The sequence below is a fragment of the Triturus cristatus genome, chromosome 8, assembly GCF_964204655.1.
Source record: "Triturus cristatus chromosome 8, aTriCri1.1, whole genome shotgun sequence".
Lineage (NCBI taxonomy): Eukaryota > Metazoa > Chordata > Amphibia > Caudata > Salamandridae > Triturus > Triturus cristatus.
The window spans coordinates 746,535,702-746,557,985 of record NC_140591.1 but is presented as its reverse complement, the minus strand read 5'-3'; the positions used below and the strand labels follow the sequence as shown (position 1 = coordinate 746,557,985).

The window sequence follows — 22,284 nt, the reverse complement described above, 5'->3', positions numbered from 1 at the left end:
AGCATAATCTCGGATTTTGCACCGTTCAGTTGGAGATGGTTATCCTTCATCCACCTGTTGACATGGGACATGCAGTTTTGGAAGCGCGTCATGGTTTCCTTTGGATCCGGGCCCAGCGTGACTATGATCTGGGTGTCATCGGCATACGATAAGACCTCGAATCCGTATGCTCTAATCACTGGAGCTAAAGAAGCCACATAAAGGTGGAAAAGAGTGGGGCTCAAAATGGAACCCTGCGGAACACCCAAAGTGACAGGTCTAGTGGAAGAAGTACTAAGTCCCAACTGAACGGTAGTGCTACGGTCTGAGAGGTAGCTTCTAAACCAGTTCAAAGCCGAGCCGCTGACACCAATCTCCCCAAGCCGACGAATTAAAATGCTATGGGAGATGGTGTCAAAAGCGGCTGACAGATCAAGAAGTACAAGGACTACAGGTTGTTGTCTATCCAGAGCCCACCTGATATTGTCGGTAACCTCGACCAATGCCGTCTCCGTGCTATGAGCCACTCTAAACCCTGATTGTGAGGGGTCTAATAACTCATGACTCTCCAAATAACCGACAAGTTGCTGATTAGCAAGGGATTCTAATACCTTCCCAAGATAAGGGAGTAAAGAAATCGGGCAGTAGTTGGAGAGGAGGCTGGGATCGGCCGTGGGTTTCTTTAGAATAGGCTTCATGCAGGCGGTTTTCCAGTTAGAAGGGAAGACGACTTCGGATAAAGATTTATTACATAAGTCAGTAATAGTGCCAACCAATGCAGGAGCGACCGTTACAAGTAATTTAGAGGAGAAAATATGAATAGGATGCACAACTGCTCCTTTCCATGAGGTAATCACTCCCGAAGAGCTTACTCTTGAAACTCTGTGACAGAGAGGGGAACTCACATTAGTTTCTCATCCACATGAGCTTTTTCATGTTCATGTCTGCAATTTAAACTGGTCAAATTTTAGATCATATATCATTTTCTGAGGATCATGATCACCTTCAACCCTCTTGTTTATTTCAAAACCTTTACACATATGAAAATGAGTATAGCAAAGGAAGGTATAATCGATAGTAGTCTGCCCAGCTGAGCCCACAAAATGCTAGATCAGATAAAAGATTAAACGCTTTTCTGTTCAATTAAGTCAATCAATTTACAAGTGGACATGGGATGTTTTAGATTAAGTTGGGGTCTTCGGAACTTCTATGGCGGATGGTAAGAGATTTTGATTGAATTCCCTAGTTATAATGATCAGTAATTGGCCATATTTCCATAATAGTAAGTCAAGCTTCATAAGTAATGCAACATATTTGTGTTTGACCTTTAACAAATCTGGGGGAAAGTAAATATTTGTGAGAAATCAGGTCTGGTTGGCTAAGGTTTGAGCCCTCTCTAAAAAAACATCCATAATCCCTTGAAGGATGAACCACAAATAAGTCACTAAATTAACTTGTGCTTAACCATGGGACAGGAAGCAGCCAGGCTTAACTTAGAGACAATGTGTAAAATATTTATGCAGCACAGAAACAATAATTTAGTGAAAACACAACACAAGAAAAATCCCAAAACTATTTTAGAAAATAGAGTGAATTTTCATAAATTATTTGACACAAAAATGACAAAACTCTAATCATTAAACCAGAGTTATAAATATTAAACGTTTTTTAAATTAGAGCCTAAAGGATCAAAGGGCCAGCTGCAGACATCCTGTCACGGGCATCTAGTCACACTAGACCGGGTCAAAGTTGAAAGTTGAGACTAAGCGGGATGGGGCACGGTTCAGATACAGGAAGTGGATTGGGGCCAGTCAGCACTTACCTTTGGACTCGGAAACATTTCTGAAGAAAAATGTCTGACAAGGTAAAGTTCAGTACAGCAAGGCTGCAGGAAATGTGTGAGGAGGGAGCATTGTTGTCGGATGCCTTTGGGTCGAAGGCGGGGTGAATATTTCTATGTTCCCATTTAGTCGCCAAAATGGAAATTTAAAAAGTCCAGTTGACAAAAGGCAGAAGGCTGTAGTTGAAGACAGTTCCACAATGTTGGACAGCCCTTGGACGAAGAACAACTAGAACACATGTGCTGCTGCAGAGAAGAATATAGCAGGAGAACCTGCAAAGTTAATCCAACCTGCGATGCACCTTGGGCGGATAGGCAATCAGATTGTTCCGGTCTCTTGCTAGTTCTCAGAGCACTTTTTGGGCCAATCTTTTCTAAGTCCTCAGTTTCAGAAATGGCCCATTTGGGCACCGTTAGCACCACGACTAAGGATACAGGACTGGCGGAACACAGCTTGGGCGTGCAGGACTCAATCAGGCTGGGTCCAAGTGAGGGTTCAAGATGGTGGGAGTCTGTTATATCCCTGTGACTCTGAACAGGAGGCCAACAAACCAGCCCTTGGAGTCATTTCTGGTAGTCATGAGTGCAGGTGTAGGTGCAGGGCTCAACAGCAGGACTTACCTCTTAGGGTTCAAGGCAGGATCCTTGCAGCAGGACAGTCCTTCCAGATACAGCAGCAGTCTGGCAGAGTGCACAGCAGGTCACAGCAGCAGGCAGTCCTCTGAGAGCCCTTCCATAGGTCTAGTAGTGAACTGAACAGTGTGTCTGAAGGTCCTGTTTGTATAACAAGGAAACCTTCTTGTGGAAAGTGGGAAAGCATCTTGAAAGGTGGCTTTGAGGGCTTGGAATTCCCTGACTCCCCTGCCCTGGCTCCAACCAGGCTGCAGTAACAATGCATGGTTGTTAGGCCCTTTATGTAGAGGCAGAGCATCAGCAATCCAGGTGTAAGTGGAGCTGTCCTCAGCTACGGCCCCTATCTTGTCATAAGATGGCCCATTCAGGCCCACCTAATCCCTCTATTGTGTGACTGTCTGGGAGGAATCCATAATGTATAACTGTCAGTTACATCCGGTCATGTGACACAAGGTAGACTGCTTTCTAAAGGTGGCATTTTCAAAATTGTAATGAAAAATCCGACTTTTCCATTAAAGAGGGTTTACCGTTACAATTTCATTGGTACCAAACATGACATATATACTTCATCTCAAATAGGAATTACAGTTTATTAAATGTAGTATGGAATCCCCAATGTTTTCCTATGGGAAGGGCAGTCCTCACAGTAGTGAAAAATGAATTTGGGTGTTTTAAACTACATACCCAATACCAGCCTTTCTTGGCAACAATTTATGGGTGAAAAGTTAGACACCAAGCACCCTATTACATCGTCTCAGTCATGGGATCGACTGACACCCAGTTGAGGTCCCGACTGACTAATTAGGATGCGACCGCACACTGTTCAGTCGCATTCCCATACTTTACAATGGGAGCATGTATTCTGACTATTAACCAGCTGGAATGCATGCTCCCTTGTAAAATTGGAGGTGCAGTTCACCCCTGCACCCCGTGGCGGGTACCTCAAGGTGCCTGCTACGGGGTGCAGGGATCAACAGGGGGCACCTATCGGCCTCCAACCGGAGGCTGTGTACCCAAGGGGGCCCTGCTGCAGGCTACCAAAGTCGAGTTACAATAGTTACAACAGCCTTTCTGTGTCAGAAAGGCTGACATGGAAAGGCTGCCCAAACCCAACATCGTTATGCCTAAATACCTAGGGAGGGAAGAGCCACCCTTGGGATTACTGGCCACATTCCGACTGGCAGACAGGCACTCTGAGCCTGTCAGAAGCCAGTTGGAATGACCGTTTGGAGGCGGTCATAAAGGAATCCGAGCGACATATTACGGTGCGGTCGCAAAAGACTCTGACAGTCGGAGCCTTTTGCGACTGCATTGTAATAGGGCCATAGGAGTTTAAAGAACTTCTATGTTTCTTGCATGTACACTACATTCAGTTTTTCTCAGGTTAGGTTTAGGTGTTTATCTAGTCCTGCAATTTTCCATGAGATTGAAGCTCATTCACTGAGAGAGTCATAGGCATTCTGGTTGGTAACTGAGGTTAGCAATGGATTTCATACAAGAGTTGCCTGGTAAGGATATTGATTGTCCACATAATGGCTTACACACTTTAATTTTATATTTAAGGAAGAAATCATTGTTTAAATACTTTTATGAAAAGAACATTTTTTGTTTTGTAATTGGGGACGCGCGCCAAGAATCTTAGAATCGCCGTGAGGGAAACGGCCGACTTGCTGAACTCTCTCTGATTCCTTTCTTACCTGTCACTTTCCTCAGCAACGGCTGAGGGGAACGGCTGAGTGAGGTCCAAAACTACAATCCCCAGAAGCCATAGCGCGCCTGACGCCGTCGCGCATCACGTGGAGCAGCTGAGCCCTTATCTGGCCGGGGCGCCTCCCGCAGCGCGGGACGCACGCCAAGAATCTTAGAATCGCCGTGAGGGAAACGGCCGACTTGCTGAACTCTCTCTGATTCTTTTCTTACCTGTCACTTTCCTCAGCAACGCCGTGAGGGGAACGGCTGAGTGAGGTCCAAAACTACAATCCCCAGAAGCTATAGCGCGCCTGACACCATCGCGCATCACGTGGAGCAGCTGAGCCCTTATCTGGCCGGGGCGCCTCCCGCAGCGCGGGACGCGCGCCAAGAATCTTACAATCGCCGTGAGGGAAACGGCCGACTTGCTGAACTCTCTCTGATTCCTTTCTTACCTGTCACTTTTCTCAGCAACGCCGTGAGGGGAACGGCTGAGTGAGGTCCAAAACTACAATCCCCAGAAGCCATAGCGCGCATGACGCCGTCGCGCATCACGTGGAGCAGCTGAGCCCTTCTCTGGCCGGGGCGCTTCCCGCAGCGCGGGACGCACACGGGCAGCGCCCGGGCAAAGCCCGGGCCAAGGGCGGGCCAGTCCTTGCCCGTTGGAGACAGGGCAGGGCTCCCCCTTTAACATCTGAGGCCACGAGCCACAAGGTACTGTGTGTTTGCACCCCTGACAATTCACGAGACTGGATTACTCTGAGGGTTGTGTCATGTAACTGTTATTCCGCTTGGACGCTCCGCTCTCTCTTGGTATAGCTTAATGGTCACGGCGCTGTATCAGTGTCCGCAGAGATTATAGTTATAATTGCTACTGCTAGAGAATGGGCAAGAGAAAGGCAATGGAGGGCGGGGGCCCCACAGGAAATAAAAGGGGGAAAAAAATCGAAGTTTATAAAGCATGCTGCTAGCAACTGTGTTATGGACAGAATTGAGAACATAGTTACGGATTGTGAGGACATCCTGGGTGGGAATCTTGTTGGGCCTGTCGTGGGCAATGTGGAGGGGTTGGATAAAATTCCCCAAAAGGGCATACCTTCTATGTTTTTAAAAAAGAAAAAAAAATCTAATAAAACTGCCACACACCCCAACCCAATTTCCCACAGTTCACTAATAGAGGATACTAGATTTACTTCAGCTTTGGATTCCCCCGCTCCTCGACCTAAGCCTACAGCCAAAGGGGACCATGAACCCATGAAAGTTTTGAATGATTCTCTACAATCTATCCCCTGCTCCAAACGCTTCTCAGTGTTAGAACTTGCACCAGAGATAGTTGAGACTGTAGTTTGCCCTCTTCTTAGCAGATGTGATCATGCCGACCAAGTGGCCCCTCTGTCGTCTCCTTGTACTTGTAAAGCACTCCTCGAGAGCCTCATGGAGAAAGTTGATTCACTTCAGGGCATAGAGATCGTACTTAGCAAGACCATTGAGACGCTTAATGCTAAGTTAAGCTCTCCCTTGCCTCTTGATATCTCTCGACCCTCTCTAACTATTGCTTCCGTAGCTGCACATACTGCTAGTTTGCGGACCGTTGCCTCGCAATTGGCTCCTTCTAGAGGACCTTGCGGCCCGCTCCACCTCTTAAGCACTCCTTCCCCCTTGCCCCCTTGTCCTACCCCCAAGACTAGCTATGTGGAAAAAACAAGTGCAACTAGATCTACTCGTCCTATTGAAATCTGCAGGGGGGCATTCCAAGGGTTCCTCAAACCTATCTCCCCGCTAAGCAGGATGCCCCGGTAAATGCCATCAAGATATCCGGTGCACATCACTTGGCCCCAAACCATAGGAATACAGTATTCTTGGTCAAAGTCCCCAAACTTTCCCCCAATCAGGGATTTGAAGGGAGCGTATCACTTTGTAATAAGGCTATACATTGGTTGCGCCAGGTCCGGGGCTGCAGATCTATCATTAGGGAGGATATCAGAAGGGCAAAGAGATTATCGACCCCCAACTCCCCGTTTGATTGTTTAGAGCTGGAACTCGTGGATGCAAATCTGGCTGAGAACCTAGTAGCCCTTGAATTTCGTTCCTCATCTCCTGACTTTTCATCCATCCAAATTAGGCGAACTCCGCTATGGCCCCCACTAGGAGTTAAACCCCTTATGACATCGGGGGAAACCGGGGGGGGATCTGGCCTGAATAGGGTGGACTGACTGCTAACACCATCTAGTATTGGCCTTAGTACCTTAAACACTCCCTTTTCCCAAGACCACCACGAGATTGGGGATATTCCTCCCAACCTGACACCTCACGCTTCTACAAACGTCCCTGGAATTTTGGCTGCTCCAAATACTTCCATACTGCACATTATTTCTTGGAATATAGCGGGCCTGGAGAAGAAGCTAGCCATCCCTGAATGGAATGCCCAGGTTGAAAAATACGAAATCTGCCTATTCCAGGAAACTTGGAGCCTGAAACCCCTACACAAGTCAGGCTACACCACCTATTTCTGCCCGGCTGTTAGATCAAGAAAGGGACGTCCCTCTGGAGGCCTCCACATATGGGTCAGCACTTCACTGAATTGGTCTATCTCTTCTCACAACTGCATTTCTTACGACATCTTGCATTTAACAATAGGTGGAGCACATAACAAACCCATATTGGATCTGTTTAACATCTACGCTAGAGGATCCAAGGGTGCCCTGGGATCTGTAACCATATCAACATTGGAAAATATGCTCTCTGGTATCTCCCCATCTTCGTATATCTTTATAGGGGGTGATTTTAATTGTACTTTTGAACCGCTCGGTGAGGAGGACTTTTTGGGTACAGCTGAAGTAGATGCCAAATGGAACATCCCCACCCTCAACCTACCTCCCATTAGAAAGTGGTCGCAGAGGGCTATTCAAATAAATGCCCTCGTACAAGAGTTCAACCTCAGAGCTGTAAATGGAAGATCTATTTCAGATCTCCATGGGGCACCTACTTTTAATAGGATCTGTTCTCCATCTAGGATTGATTATATCCTTTTAGATGTCAGGCTATGGTGCGACCTATTAGATATGGAAGTTAAACCCTCAACAGATAGTGACCACAATCCCTTATGCTTAAGTTTAAATAATCTTTGGCAAGCATCTGGTGTTGATGCAATTACCCGACCGATCCTGTCCACAAGAGAAGTCGCCCCTACCAATTGTCGTAGACACCTCAAATGGCAGAAAGTTGCCATCAAGGAACATAAATTGGCAAGTATTAAGGGTACCTTAGAAGATGAGATTAGTAATTTCACAAACTATGCCAATTCCGCTTTGCCTCTATCTAATTTTTACAAAATCTATCACGATTTTATTTGTAACTTGAGTGCCTTTTTTACAACTAGAGGCGAGGTTAGCACTGGAGGCCCACAGGTAAAGGCTGGGAATCCCTGGTACACTACTAAATGTAAGGAAAAAAGGGCGGCACTTATCCTTGAAGTTAAGAAAAAAAGACTCCTCCGCAGTTATTAGAGCAAGGAAGGAGTATACTAAGGCCCAGAGGGAGGCTAAGAAAAGCTGGGATGAGGCCCATTGGGCGAAACTAAAACATGCATCAACCGAGAAAGACTCGAAAGGCTTTTGGGATTTAATTAACAAGAGGGCCAATAGCACCAATTCCCCATTGTCCAATCATATAACTGCCACCCAATGGTCGCTCCATTTTTCCAAACTATACACAGAGGATGTTAATTCGCCCTTTACTCCCGAATTGGCTTATTCATCCCCCACTAGAGCTCCCGGTCACCACCGGGATCCCTTTGCCTTACATGAGGTGACGCAAGCAATTAAAAGTATAGCCCCTGGCAAGGCAGCAGGTCCAGATGGTCTCCCTGGCGATTTGCTTTTACATTTTGCTGAGCCTTGGGCAGTCCTTATCCTTCTGACCATGAATTTGATAGCTAGAGGATCACCAGTGCCTGACTCCTGAAAGGGTGCCGAGGTGGTCCCCATCTTTAAAAAGGGGAATAGGGAAGACCCTGCCAACTACCGACCGATTAGTTTAATCGATGTGATCCAGAAAGTGGTTGGCAGGGTCTTACTAGCTAGGTTGGGCATTTGGATGGAAGACAACAACATTCTCTCCCACTTCCAAGCAGGCTTTAGGTCTAAAATGGGAAAAATCGACCAGGTTTTCAGATTCCTTATGATCTATTGGAAGATAGTACTTCTGGGCAGGGGCAGTTTGTATCTCGCTTTCATAGATCTGAAGACCGCTTTTGATCTAGTGCCCCGGAAGAAACTTTGGCTTACCTTACAACGACTTGGCGCTCCCCCTTTGGTCGTAGACATGATCCAGCGCCTACACCAAGGCAACTATGCCAAGGTCAGATGGGGATCCCAGGGGCAACTGACTGAGAGAATCGCTGTGAAGAGGGGAGTCCGACAGGGATGCGTTCTGGCACCCACCCTGTTCTCTCTCTACATCAACGGGGTGGGTGTTTTTTTACGCCAGGACCCGGCCGATGCTCCAACACTGGCCGGGGAGAAGATCCCGACTCTCCTGTTCGCAGACGATACTCTCCTGATCTCAAAATCCCCGTGGGGGGGGGGGGGTACAAAAACTCCTGAACAACTTTGCCACTTTTTGTGATTCACATGGCCTGACAGTTAATACTTCCAAAACTAAGACCATGTGCATTAATCTGTCCAAACGCTTCAGAAATCATTTCACCTTAGATGCTGTCCCGTTGGACAATGTGGAGGGTTTTGACTATTTGGGAACTTCTCTTGCTAAAGACATGAATTGGGGCCCCCACCTCGCCAAGATGCTCTTAAATCACAAGAGGTCATCCGGCGCTATCTTGAGAGAGCAGCGCCTTGCTGGGTGCAGGCCTGTGGACCCAGTTCTTGCGGTCTACGCCGGCAAGGCGCTCTCTTCAGCCATGTATGGGTCTGAGCTCTGGGGCTTTCAGAACGTGAGCGATCTTGTTGTGGCGGAAAACAAGTTCATTAGAGACATGCTTTCCTTACCTTCCTCAACGCCCCTGAAGCCCCTATTTTTTGACTTAGGGAGACACTCATTCCAAGACATAGTACGGCTGCGTCCCCTTTTGTTTTGGGCCCGTATAAAAAGGACTGCCGAACTCTCCCATTATGCTGCAGCTTTTGATGAACTAGTTGCAGCGGACTCGGGGAGCAAGATAAAATGGCTAACAGACCTCCAAAAACTCCTAACCGCCATCGGTCTAAACGAGGCCTGGCGCTCCCAGACCCCACCTACAAAACAGGTTATAAAAAAATTGTATTGGGAATGGGTTCAGTCACAGGCCATTCACAACCCTAGACTGGGGAAACTGGCGGAGGGTTTCTTTCAACATAAACACAGTTGCACATTGGAACCCTATTTGGATTTCATCCAGATCCCTAGTCATAGGGTATTATATATGAAGCTGAGATTCGGGATGCTGCCGACTAACAGCTTTGTTACACGTTGGAAAGGGCCAACTATGACACCTTTACCCTGCCCGGGTTGTGCCTATCACAATGAGTCAACGGCACACCTCTTGTTTGCTTGCCCGGCGTATAGGCTCCCTAGAAAGAGGTGGCTTAAACCGGTCTGCAAACTATTGGGCCCAATGTGCCACCGCAACGCTCTCCGCATCCTTTGCACTGATACCTCTTCCCTTACCCTGATATGTGGGGTGGCCACATTTTTGGGAGCAGCCTGGCTAATTAGAAGCAAGTTACTGGCTAGGAAGCCCATTTGCCTAACTAGTGCAGACACCGATGGCGACCAACACCCCCTTAGCTAAGGCCTGATGCTGGGGTCCCTTCCTTTTACAGGGTTCTAGTTTATACATTCTAGACTTAGTTTCTTTTTTAAGGCTCTTTTAAAAACAACAATCGAAATATGAATTTTAACTTGTTGTGGATAATGTACTATATAAGCTGTGCCAGACGATGATTTAATGACTTTTTAAATTGTTTTTATTTATGTAAATAATGTGTATATTTGGAAATGTATGCTTTTATGATATTTTTTATATCGAATAAAGCTTATACTACTACTACTACATATATATTTTTTAATATGGTCTTAATATGTTTGATTAATTTGATGAAGAATTTATGAAAAATATGTTAAAGTATTTTTTTAAATTTATGTTGACAGTATTTTTAATGTTCAAATGTATTGAATATTTTATTTTCAAAAAATTGATTTATCATGTGAAAATTGTAATATATTTTGGTTTATATTTGTATTTATGGTTTATTGTTATATTTTATTTAATTATTCCATCATGCAGGCATTTATATTATTATTAGTATTTTTTATTTAATATTTGCTTTTTATTTTGTTAACATTTTTAATTATTAAATAAAGTATTATTTAGAAATGTATATATTAGGTATAGAAAACTACACTGTGTATATTATATTAATTAATCAATTATAGCTTTCTCATTATGTATTGCATTTTAATTACAAAGTTGTTATATTTGATCATAAATAATGATCATTAATGATAATTTATATCTTTACTTGATTGATTTTGCTGCTAAGGGCCATATTTACAAACCTATCACACAGCGTAGCACAGTACCCAAAGTTACTGTGCTGTGCAGCATGACATGGAGAGAGGAGGAGAGTGCCATATCTACAAAGATATGACACTCTCCTCCCCTCGCCCTAGCACTGGCATACAATTAGGCACCATGCACACACCTTTGCACCATAGTGCAAGGGTGTCTGTGTGTGTCTAGCACAGGTTTTGTACTGGACGTACAAGATACTATGCATAGACAAATTGTAAATCATTTACTACTTTATATGTGTGCTGCACAGTGTAGCACACATGTATAGCCAGAAAATAAATGAGAAATAAAAGTAGACAAAGACAAAAGACCTTTGTTTTTTGTTTTTTATAGAAAAAGTATCAAAGGATACAGTACAATAATCAATATAATAACCCCATTTAATTTCACTTATCAATTGCATATATGGAGTTTTGCATTAGTAGAAATGTCATATGTCAAACCACCATAATAGCAATAATAATGAGATATAAACAAATACCTTAACCAACAGATGAAACATTTAAATTACATAAAATCTCCTGAAGGTAGCCAAGCATACAGGACCCAACCCCTAGGTATACTTCTAACACCTGCTTCAAAGTGACATTATTTTTAGGTGTAATTCCCTGTTTATTATTGTTGGTAAATAGGGCTTTGTGTCAAAAAGCATGGCTGGTAGCACAGGAATACCCATGTAACATCAATGTAAATCCCCTCTGATGCACAGTAAGGCAAAGCAGCACTTAGTATTACTTTTAGGAAACTTTCATGCAAGTAAATCAAACTAAAAATGTTTTGCACATGTTGGCATCAATTTTGTGACACAAACCCAGCAAAAAGGTTTGTAAATCTGGCCTCCAGAGTGTTGAAGAAAAACAAAATCAATTGATATATATATATTTTAATGTATAGTTCTATGGTTAGGGTATTTCTTTTAAATTATATATGATTTTTGTTTACGTGACTGTTTTGTTTAATTTTATTTTTACAGTTATCTTGGTTATATTTTTGTATAATATTTAGTTATTTATTGTATTTATAATCTCCTATTTATTTGTTAATATGTGTGGTGGAGAATGATTATATATTAGTTACATTGAAAACATTATTATCATCTTTGTAGTGTTACATACTTCAATATTAATGTGTGTCATATTCTGTAGATTTAAGATTATTTTTTTAGAAATAATATTACTAAGATAATATTTTTTCTTTTTATTTAGTGTTAAATATATATTGTGAAATATTGTTAAACACCTCCAAAAAATTAGCTTAGATTGGGGTGGAAATAGTAATGAGACCACTTCAGCATCTAAAACCTTCCCCTTAATAGTTTAGATTGGTGTGGGAATAGGAAATATACACCCGTTAGTGTTCAAAGTTTTCCCTTAAATGGCTTAGATTGGAGTGGGAATAGTAAATGTTAACACTTTAGTGCTCAACACCTTTCTTTAAATGGCTTAAGCTGGAGTGGGGATAGTGGATTGGACCCCTTTAGTTTCCAACATCTTCCCCTAAATCACTTAGATTAAAGTGGAAGAGTAATTGTGATCCCTTTATTGTGCAACATAATCCCCAAAATGGGGTCAATAAAAATGGGGGTGGTATATGTGACCACTTAAGCGTATAACGTGTTCATTCTAATATGATATATTAAAGTGTGCCTATTAAATGCAAAAGTATTGCATTTTTCACACACATCGTTAGAATTGACATTTCTTAAAAGGACAGTAAAGCTTGCATTTTATTATTTTTACATAGTTTTTTATTTTATTATATTTTGTTTATTGTGTAGGTTTTTTGAAACACATATATCTTATACAACATAACATTAATAAGTATTGTATTTTTTTATTGTTCATATTTTTCACGAAAGGTAAAACATGTTATATATTTATTTAACAGTGTTTCACATATTGGTATTTTTCAAAATGTATGCAAATATGCAAAAAAAAATGTAACCATATGCAATTCTTATACATTTGTTTATAACAGGTTTTATATGCTTTTTTTAAGTATGTTATAAATAGTACTATATTATATGATCTATTTTTCTTATAGCACTATTCATATTATACTTTTCTTAAAATATTTCTTATTTTCTAAATACAGTTATTGAGATTTTTTACATATTATATAACATTGCTACGTATTTTTGAAATAGTTCTTGGTTAAAGTCCCATTGTTTTCTCTCCATTATTTTCTCTAATATTGACTTTAGGCCAGAAGTAAATAAAATGCCTGTTTTTTCATATATGTTATTTCTTTACACCTAGGAGAGAAAATATGTGTAAAGACTAATCACTCTAAAGTACTGAGTTGCCTCCAAGGAGGCTGAAAATCACTAGATACCAGGGAAAGTTTCCGTGTGTGTGTGTGAGAACTGGAGTTTGGCTGACAGTCTGTATGTTTGGCTGGCTGTGTGTTTACTGGCATTTTGCTGGTGGTGTGTGTGGTCTTGCACTTGGCTGGCGGTGTATGTGGACTAGCACTTGGTGGTGATGTGAGTAGACTAGCTCTTGCCTAGCTGTGTGCTTTGGATGGTGTTTGGCTGGTGGTATATTTGGATGGCACTTGGCTGGCAGTGTGCATGGACTGGCACTTGGCTGGCGGTGTGTGTGGACTGTCACATGGCATGTGGTGTGGCTTGCATGGATCCTCCAGTGTTTTTTTCTCTACCCAGAATCCTCAGCAAACCTCAGATTTAGCTAAAAAGTCACTTTTCCTCAAATGTCTTTGTGGGAAAGTTGAATCAACACGCCAGCAAAAATGTCCTACCCCCCAGCATTCCCGTCTATATCCTGATAAAAATAATACTCATTTGTGTGGCTGCCCAAAGCAGAGTCACTGTAAATACGTACAATAAAAACCTCACGTTATGGACACGCTTTAGTTTCCCTCCGTTTTTTATTTAAGGCCTACTCACACAAGAGAGGCATCATTTGTATTGGGAGAAGTGGTGCAATGCTGGGTGGGTGGAAGTTTGTAGGTCCCCACAGATTCCAGTTCATTTTATCATAGAAATGTGAGGGAAAAGATTTTTTTTTTGTTGACAAAGTTTTAGGTTTGCAAAGGATTCTAGTTCAGGGGAAAAACAGACGCTTTCTTCTGCGGCACTTTATTCCCATTTTCCCACAAAAAAGAAAATGCAGCTGTATTTTGGTGAATTTCTGAGTCCTCTCCAGGGAAATCCACAAACCTGTGGTACCTTTACAATCCTTATGATGTTGGAAGAAAAGGACGCAAATTTGGCTTGGATACCTTGTGTGAACAAAAAGTTACAGGGGCCTAAGCGCAAACTACCACAAATAGCTAAAAAAAAAAGCTTAGCACAGACGAGAAAAGGCCTAGCAGCGAAGGGGTTAAAGTTTAGCATATGGGGTGTCTTTTGCAAATACAACAGACAGCTCTTACCCTCAAACCTTAGGTCTGCCTGCCACATTTAGAGACATGTTGGCCTATAAGTTTTCCATCAATAGAGCCCCCATTGGCTGTATCAACTGAAGAATCCTCCAATTCCACAACCGAGTAGGGGCCGTCTTAGGAAAGTTACTACATCACCTGCTCTATTTTGGGTGATCAGTGCAATGTCTTTTTTTCTGTCTGTCACTACCAGAAAACACTTGGCAGCGAGAGTCAGAAAAATAACAATAATCACCCCCATTCCCTGGAAGAAAACTGCAAGGACCTTATTCACAAAAGTCCTTCGCACTCGTGGAAGAGGCACCGCAGTTGTGGGGAAATCTCCGCACTCGAGGCGGAATCTCTGCAATGAAAATTCTCATTGATGAGATTTCTGCCCCAGTTGCGGCGACACCCCCACAACTGCGAGGCCTCCGCCATGAGTGCGGAGGGCCTTTGTGAATCAGGACCCCAGAGTATGGGTATTATTTGTTTCTTTCCAGAAACTTACTACTGATTCTGGAGTTTGTTTCTGAAAAACAAAAATGTAGGAAATGTTTGGTGAGAAGCGGTCAGCACTGACAATGAGCACCTACCAATCTTTTTGTACTTTAAAAGGAACTGCTGTGTCAGCAGAAATGACCACTGGGAGGGCAGTCATCTCTAAATTTGGCAGATGGTAGTTGTCAGTCAGGGTGACAGAGGTAACATACTCCTCCACCCTGATGGATGGAGTACTGTGCACTAAACCATTAATCTCCTTTGGCTTGATCGGAGCTGTGGAATGTTTTGTCTTTCTCTTGTTGGAATAGTTCAGACCCTGGCCAAATTACCAAGTTTATATCTCATCATAATATCAAGAAGGGCTTCTTCGAACATTGAGCTATTGAATCATAGGTAAATCACATAATGTTGATTACATGTGCACTCAGAACATAATTCTATCTATTGGCTGGAGTCTTGTACTGTTCATTTGCTTGTTGCTATCTAGGCGCTTTTGATTTTGAGAAAATGCTACAATTAAATTGTATCTACTTCCCCACAGATGAAAAATAAACTTACCTGCAAGGAACTGAACTCGATGTTCATCTGGAGATATGAAATGCTTCTTTGCAGTTTGTACAACTTTAGGTAAATCATAGATGATTGCTGTAGAATTTGGATTTTCCAAAAGACATTGCTTGGCTAGTGCTCCGGGCCCACCTTATAGAGGAAAACAAAATCCAAGACAAAAGTTAGCGTTTGACTTTCTTAAGTCTATAAAGAATTCTCTATTGATTGATGGAAAGAAACCTAAATTAAGTGAATTATGATGTGCAGGACGATACTCAGTGACAAGGAAAGCTGTCATCCCTGATGTTTGATTGAAATGGTAACAACAGTTTTGCTTTGATGTGTAAGGATATATTTTAAGGAGTGTTTCAACCATTGCCTCTTCAAAGCACATGATTATTATGTGTGCATAGTAGTTCTTAGTCTTATTCTGTGTAGTCATTAGTCACATGTTAGATGTTTAGCACTCCCTGGGAATTGTGCATATCTGGGTAGGGTGGCAGACATGCTTTAAAAGTGATGTTCATCAATCAGCTAGTGTTAGGGTTAGTAGTTGTGCAGAAATGAATAATTTGGTTTTCATTATTCTCATTACCATAAAGAATGAAGTTCTCCTTTGTGTGAGTTATCTTTAGGTGATCAGGAATATCTATGTCCTAAAATACTCTTGGGCACCTCCTGGCTTAACTTATGTTTCTTTTAGTTCTAGTAATTATATTTTTGAAGTTTGGTATTGAGAGTAATTGTCCTATTACTCCCTAAGGAACATTAGGGCTATGGGCCCGATACACAAACTGCATTTTGGAGTGTCTGCAGTATTGCTCCAGTAGTACAATTTGCTCACTATTAAAATGCATTTCACTCTGGCCGCAAATCTGTGCCTCAGCCTCTCTTATTGTTTTGATATGGATATCTCCACCACATAGGTGTTGATCTCCACCCACATAGACATACATGTTTGTAGTAAGGATAGGACAACAGGAGTGGCTGTAAATGGAGACAAATTGCTACAAAATAGGTGTACTTTATTGAAATTATTACAATAACCCGATCACAAAAGAGTAAGACAATTGCAATTCACAAAATACACATCTAATTCCACTATAGGTCTAATAGAGACAAAACAGACTCAAATATACTTTATTCAAGCCTACATGTAAGTCAAGCACCTCACATGCTATCCAATGGCTCTGCAACACAGAAATCAAAGAGGAACCAAATAACACTAACAGGAAATTTGTAAGATTCAAGGATTTCTTGTGACTTTACTAACTTTTTCTGAATGTATAATGTAATTTATCAAAATGTACCCATATTGTTAAATTAAAAATTCCTTTAAAAATGTATTACAAAAAGGCTCCCAATATGTAGAATGCACCTGCTAGTGATGACTCGGGACTCTACCACCCAGCTAAAGTTGATATTTATCATAACACCAACCAATCACATGCAGAAATTAAGAAAATGAAGAAATTAACTAAAGCACCCAACTACTTTTGTGTTCACTTTGTCAGTGAATGTCTTTGCAGCTTTGCCCATTCTTTTGTAACACAATTGTTTTAAGGTGTGCAATAGGATTTACAGGCAAAGGAGCAACATCTCCCAGGGAAGCAGTCATTGACAGATTTTACTTCTGCTCTGAAGTGGTGCATGATGTGATTGTATTCTGGGATCAGGAACCTTCCATGCTATCCCTACCCATTTTAAAATACTAACTGGATTCCATTTCATGGTCAATGGACCTTTCCAGAGGGTTATGTTTGAAAATATAGATACCTCACAGACAAGCTGAGTTGCATCACTAGCAGATTGTATCAGTGTAATGCCATCCCACAGTCACTAGAGATAAAGCAAAGGGTGGCAGGGGATTTCTATACTTTTACTCACTTCCTTTTGCTTGCTAGATGCATTGATTATACCTACTCGGCACTTATGCACCTATCTCCCCACAGAAAGAACCTATTATGCCATCGACACAGCTGGTCCTCCTTCAACATGAAAGCTACCTGTGATTCCAGAGGAAGGTTCACTGATGTGTATGCTACATTTCATGAAAGCACATACTATAGTAATATATTTCTTCAGTCATCTCTTTCACATCAGTGTTTAGCTAATGATGTCAGTGACACATGCCTCATAGCTAAGTTATACGATCTCACACTGGGGTTGCATGAGCATCTCTGGGATGACATCTCAAACATATTGACTCATTACTAAACTCAAAGCACATTATTGTAACAGTCAGTCAGTCAAAAATACTTTATTTGGCTAATAAAAGCCATAAAAGCAGACAGTTAAAACCAATTTGAAAAAACTTATAAGCAATCAATACATTTAAGATGACGAAATTGCACATAGCCCATCAGACAAGTGTTGTGTCTCCTAAGGTAAATCACTTAACAGTTAGAATTAAAACTCATTACAGAGGATCAAACAACGAGTACCAAAATGCTCCTAAAAATACAACAAATTAAATGCCATAAATATAATTTCTTAAAAATCGGCCGCATTATTAAACATTTGAAAAAAGAAACTGCTCAGAAGTGCATATGATACGGTGACCATGTTTACATAAATCTAGCGTGACTACTGCAGGGGCATCTTCTTCCCAATTCTTGTGGTCCCTAGCAGATTGCTTGCAACCCCAAAGCACACCATGGGAGAGGATAGCATCTGTAAAAATAGTAATGCAGGTCTTACTTGCACAACGTTGGTCTCTCTAGGTAACCGGAGTATACATTTCTTGCACGGGGGGGCATAAAATTCACAAAATAGATCAAATGCAAGGTATCCTGCTCTGAAAATTTGTCCCAGGGACGCAGCTTTAGGGCACCTGCCAATGAATATTCCTTAGGGAAGGCAAATATCCAGGGTACCTGGTTCAGCCGAAATCTAGTTAAAACGAAGCGATGTTGCACTTTAGAGACCAGTGACAGGTAGGGCTGTAGCTATGGGGACAGACTTATAATAACGTGCCTTCTCATTGACAACTTGGCTACTTCTGTGCCCTCCCTAATCGCCTGGTGCCTGGCCTGAAACTTCAGGTTGAAATCCCTGATGGCTGCTGGTCCTATAAATCTTGGTTTAGTATACATATCAGGACAGCCCAACCACTTCATTTCTTCCCTAATATATTTTAGCCACGGAATACGTAAAGTCCCCTCATGAGCAATACAGTCCTTTATAACCAACTGGTTCAATGTACTGGTTGTGCTTAACCAGATCCTCAACCAACGTGTCAATGGCGTGACGGCAATGTGGTCAGAGATGTACCCAACGCCAAGCTCTTTGTGCAGGGTAAAGGGAGGGGTACTTGAGGGGACAGCAAGAAGGTCACGCATACATTTATTTTCAACCCCCTGGATGTTCCTCACATCCTTATAACCCCATACATCACACCCAAATGTGGCCATGGGATACATTTTTCTTTGTACACCTTAAGTAGAGCAGGTATTGGTTTCGACCCCAACCTGTTAGAAAAATCCCACCAAGCCCCAACTGGCCAGCATGTTTATGTTTTTTTGCTTCCTTTGCATGGCCCAGGTCCCATGGTCGGCAAACAATACCCCCAAATAAGGGCAGTGGACACGTTCGACAGCTCTGCCCCCTTACAATATAACTTGCACTTAACAGCCATTTTAATCAATCAATCAATCAATCAAAGGCATTTATAAAGCGCACTACTCACCCGGAGGGTCTCAAGGCGCTGGGGGGGGGGGGGTCCGCTACTGCTCGAACAGCCAGGTCTTGAGCTTCTTCCTGAAGGAGAGGTGGTCTTGGGTCAGGCGTAGTTCGGTGGGGAGGGCGTTCCAAGTCTTGGCGGCCAGGTGGGAGAAGGATCTACCTCCTGTTGTCGCTCTGTGGATGCGGGGGACGGCTGCGAGGGCGAGACTGGTCGAGCGGAGGTGGCGTTTGGGAGCGTAGAAGTTGAGGCGGCTGTTGAGGTAGGTCGGGCCTTGGTTGTGTAGGGCTTTGTGTGCGTGGGTGAGGAGCCGGAAGGTGATTCTTTTGTTGATCGGGAGCCAGTGCAGGTCTCTCAGGTGTCTGGAGATGTGAGTTCGTCTGGGGACGTCGAGGATGAGTCTCGCCGAGGCGTTCTGGATCCGCTGGAGTCTCTTCTGGAGCTTGGCGGTGGTACCGGCGTAGAGGGCGTTGCCGTAGTCCAGTCGACTGGTGACGAGGGCCTGGGTGACTGTTTTCCTGGTCTCGGTGGGGATCCACCGGAAGATCTTACGTAGCATGCGCAGGATGTTGAAACAGGACGAGGAGACGGCGTTGACTTGTCTGGTCATGGAGAGGGAGGAGTCCAGGATGAAGCCCAGGTTGCGTGCGTGTTCTGTCGGTTTGGGTGCGTTGCCCAGGGCAGGGGGCCACCAGGAGTCGTCCCAGGCGGAGGGTGAGGAGCCCAGGATGAGGACTTCCGTCTTGTCTGTGTTCAGTTTCAGGCGGCTGGTCGTCATCCACTCGGCCACGTTTTTCATCCCTTCGTGTAGGTTGGCTCTGGCGGTGGCGGGGTCGTTGGTCAGGGAGAGGATCAGCTGGGTGTCATCGGCGTAGGAGATGATGTTCAGGTTGTGTTGGCGTGCGATGGCCGCAAGGGGGCTCATGTAGACATTGAAGAGGGTGGGGCTGAGCGAGGAGCCCTGAGGGACGCCGCAGGTGACTTCCGTGGCTTCTGATCTGAACGGGGGCAGGCGGACTCTCTGTGTCCTTCCGGTGAGGAAGGAGATGATCCATTCCAGTGCCTTCTCCTTGATCCCGACGTTGCTGAGGCGCTGCACTAGGGTGCGGTGGCAGACAGTGTCGAATGCCGCGGAGAGGTCCAGGAGGATGAGGGCCGCTGTTTCTCCGTTGTCCAACAGGGTTCGGATGTCGTCTGTGGCAGCGATGAGGGCGGTCTCGGTGCTGTGGTTGGCCCGGAAGCCTGACTGGGAAGGGTCGAGGGAACCAGTCGTCTCGAGGAAGGCTGCCAGTTGCTTGTTGATGGTCTTCTCGATGACTTTGGCTGGAAACGGGAGGAGCGAGATGGGGCGGTAGTTCTTGAGTTCGGTGGGGTCCGCCGTTGGTTTCTTTAGTAGAGCGCTGAGTTCGGCGTGCTTCCAGCTCTCAGGGAAGGTGGCGGTGTTGAGGGAGGTGTTGATGATGTCCCGCAGGTGGGGTGCGATGACAGCGTCGGCCTTGTTGAAGATGTGGTGAGGGCAGGGGTCGGTTGGGGAACCGGAGTGGATGGAGTTCATCGTGCTGATGGTGTCTTCGAGGTTGATCGGTGTCCAGGCGTTGAGGGCGGTGGTGGGGGGCGTTGGTTTGGTCGTGGGGAGCGTTGGTTGTGTTCTGAAGCTGTTGTGTATGTCAGCGATCTTGTTGTGGAAGTAGGAGGCGAGGGAGTTGCAGAGGTCTTGCGATGGGGTGATGTCGTTGGTTCCGGCGTTGGGGTTGGAGAGCTCTCTGACGATGTTGAAGAGTTCCTTGCTGTTGTGTGCGTTGTTGTCCAACCGGTCCTTGAATGCTGTTTTCTTGGTGGCGTGGATCAGTTGATGGTGCCTTCGGGTGGCGAGCTTGAGGGTAGTCATGTTGTCCGGCGTTGGGTCTCTTCTCCATGCTTTCTCGAGGGCTCGGCAGTTCTTCTTGGAGCTCTTGAGTTCGTCGGTGAACCAAGGGGCCTTCTTGCTTCCGGGTCTGCTGGGTGGGGTCCTCAGAGGGGCGAGCTCGTCCGCGCAGGTGGAGATCCATTTCGTGAGGTTGTCGGCGGCTTGGCTGGGGTTCGGTGAGCTGGCGGGAGGGAGCTGGCTCAGGGATGTGGTGAGTTGTTCGGTTGTGATCTTGTTCCAGCTTCTTCGTGCGGCCTGTTGCTGGTGGTGGTGGACCGTGGTTCTTTTGAAGGTGAAGTGGATGCAGCTGTGGTCCGTCCAGTGGAGTCCAGTGGCGTGGCTGAAGGAGATGTCTTTGCTGGACGAGAAGATGGCGTCGAGTGTGTGTCCGGCGAGGTGGGTGGGGGTGGTATGAGACTTTGAAAAATTGGTGGCTAGGGCACCATGAACTCAATAAAACATTTAAAAGATTTTGCAAACAGTACTGAATCATCTGCATACAAAAGTGCAGGGATCAATTTTGCCCCAGCTCTTGGGATGTCTTTAGTACTGCCTGAGAAGAGATCCCCTAATTTATTCATATGAAGTGTAAACGACAGAGGGGCCAAGATGCACCCCTGGCGGACCCCTCGCTTCACCTCCCAGGAGTCTGTAATGCTACCATCTTCCTTATACCTTACCGCCGCTGTTGTATTATTGTGGACGGAATGTAAAAAAGACAGAAGACACAGGTCCATACTCATCTCCCCCAAAATCTGCCACAGTTTGGATCGATTAACATGGTCAAAAGCTGATGTTAAGTCCATAAATCCCATGTGCAGGGTACCTCTCTTTGCAATGGTATACTTCCCGACCACCAAATTCAAATTAATACATTGGTCGAGTGCCCCGCTGCCTTGCCTAAAACCATACTCTAAGTCAATGATGACATTAAAATCTTCTAGCCACGATGACAAACGATTTAAAATCACCTTCCCCATGATTTTGGCTGCTGAGTCCAAGAGCAAGATGGGTCTGTAACAGGAAGGATCACCCCTGAGCCCTTTTAAAAAAAAGGAATAATAATGGCCTTCGCCCACGAAGGAGGAAAGCCACAAATTCTAACAGCAATAAAAACCAGTGCCAGTATTGTTGCCCAGACTTGAGGGTCTGGCTATTACAAGTCAGCTGGCACTCCATCCGGGCCCGGCGCCTTTCCCATAGATGTAGCAAGGCTGGCTCTATATACCTCAGCTACGTTAAAACAGAGTGGTACTAGACCTAAGCTATGCTCCCTTTGAGACTCCGATCCTTTTAGTTCATCGCCCCTATACATACTCCCAAAAAATCAATCCACCGTCCAGGGGCTATGATACAATCTGTGCTAGCGTTTACAGTGTCAGAAATAAACGGGCTATTAACCACCGCCCAAACCTTACTGCTGTCTGAGAGTATGCAGGCTTGTCCCTGATGGATTTCTTCTTCTCCTGGACTGCCTGCTTTTAGACCCTCCTACAGGCCCTGATATCACTCTCGTCCCTCGGGGTTTGTTTAAGAGCAAACATTAT

The 22,284-nt window shown here is 44.2% G+C and overlaps 1 protein-coding gene across 1 annotated transcript in view; it reads right to left on the bottom strand.

The window, feature by feature from the left end:
• The window catches only part of LOC146805015 (acetylserotonin O-methyltransferase-like), a 498,870-nt gene that overhangs the window by 107,860 nt on the left and 368,726 nt on the right, over window positions 1-22,284 (bottom strand). The window contains exon 6 of the mRNA XM_085622164.1: window positions 15,159-15,299. Within this exon, the coding sequence (XP_085478290.1) occupies window positions 15,159-15,299 (141 nt within the window). The remainder of the gene's footprint in view (window positions 1-15,158; window positions 15,300-22,284) is intronic.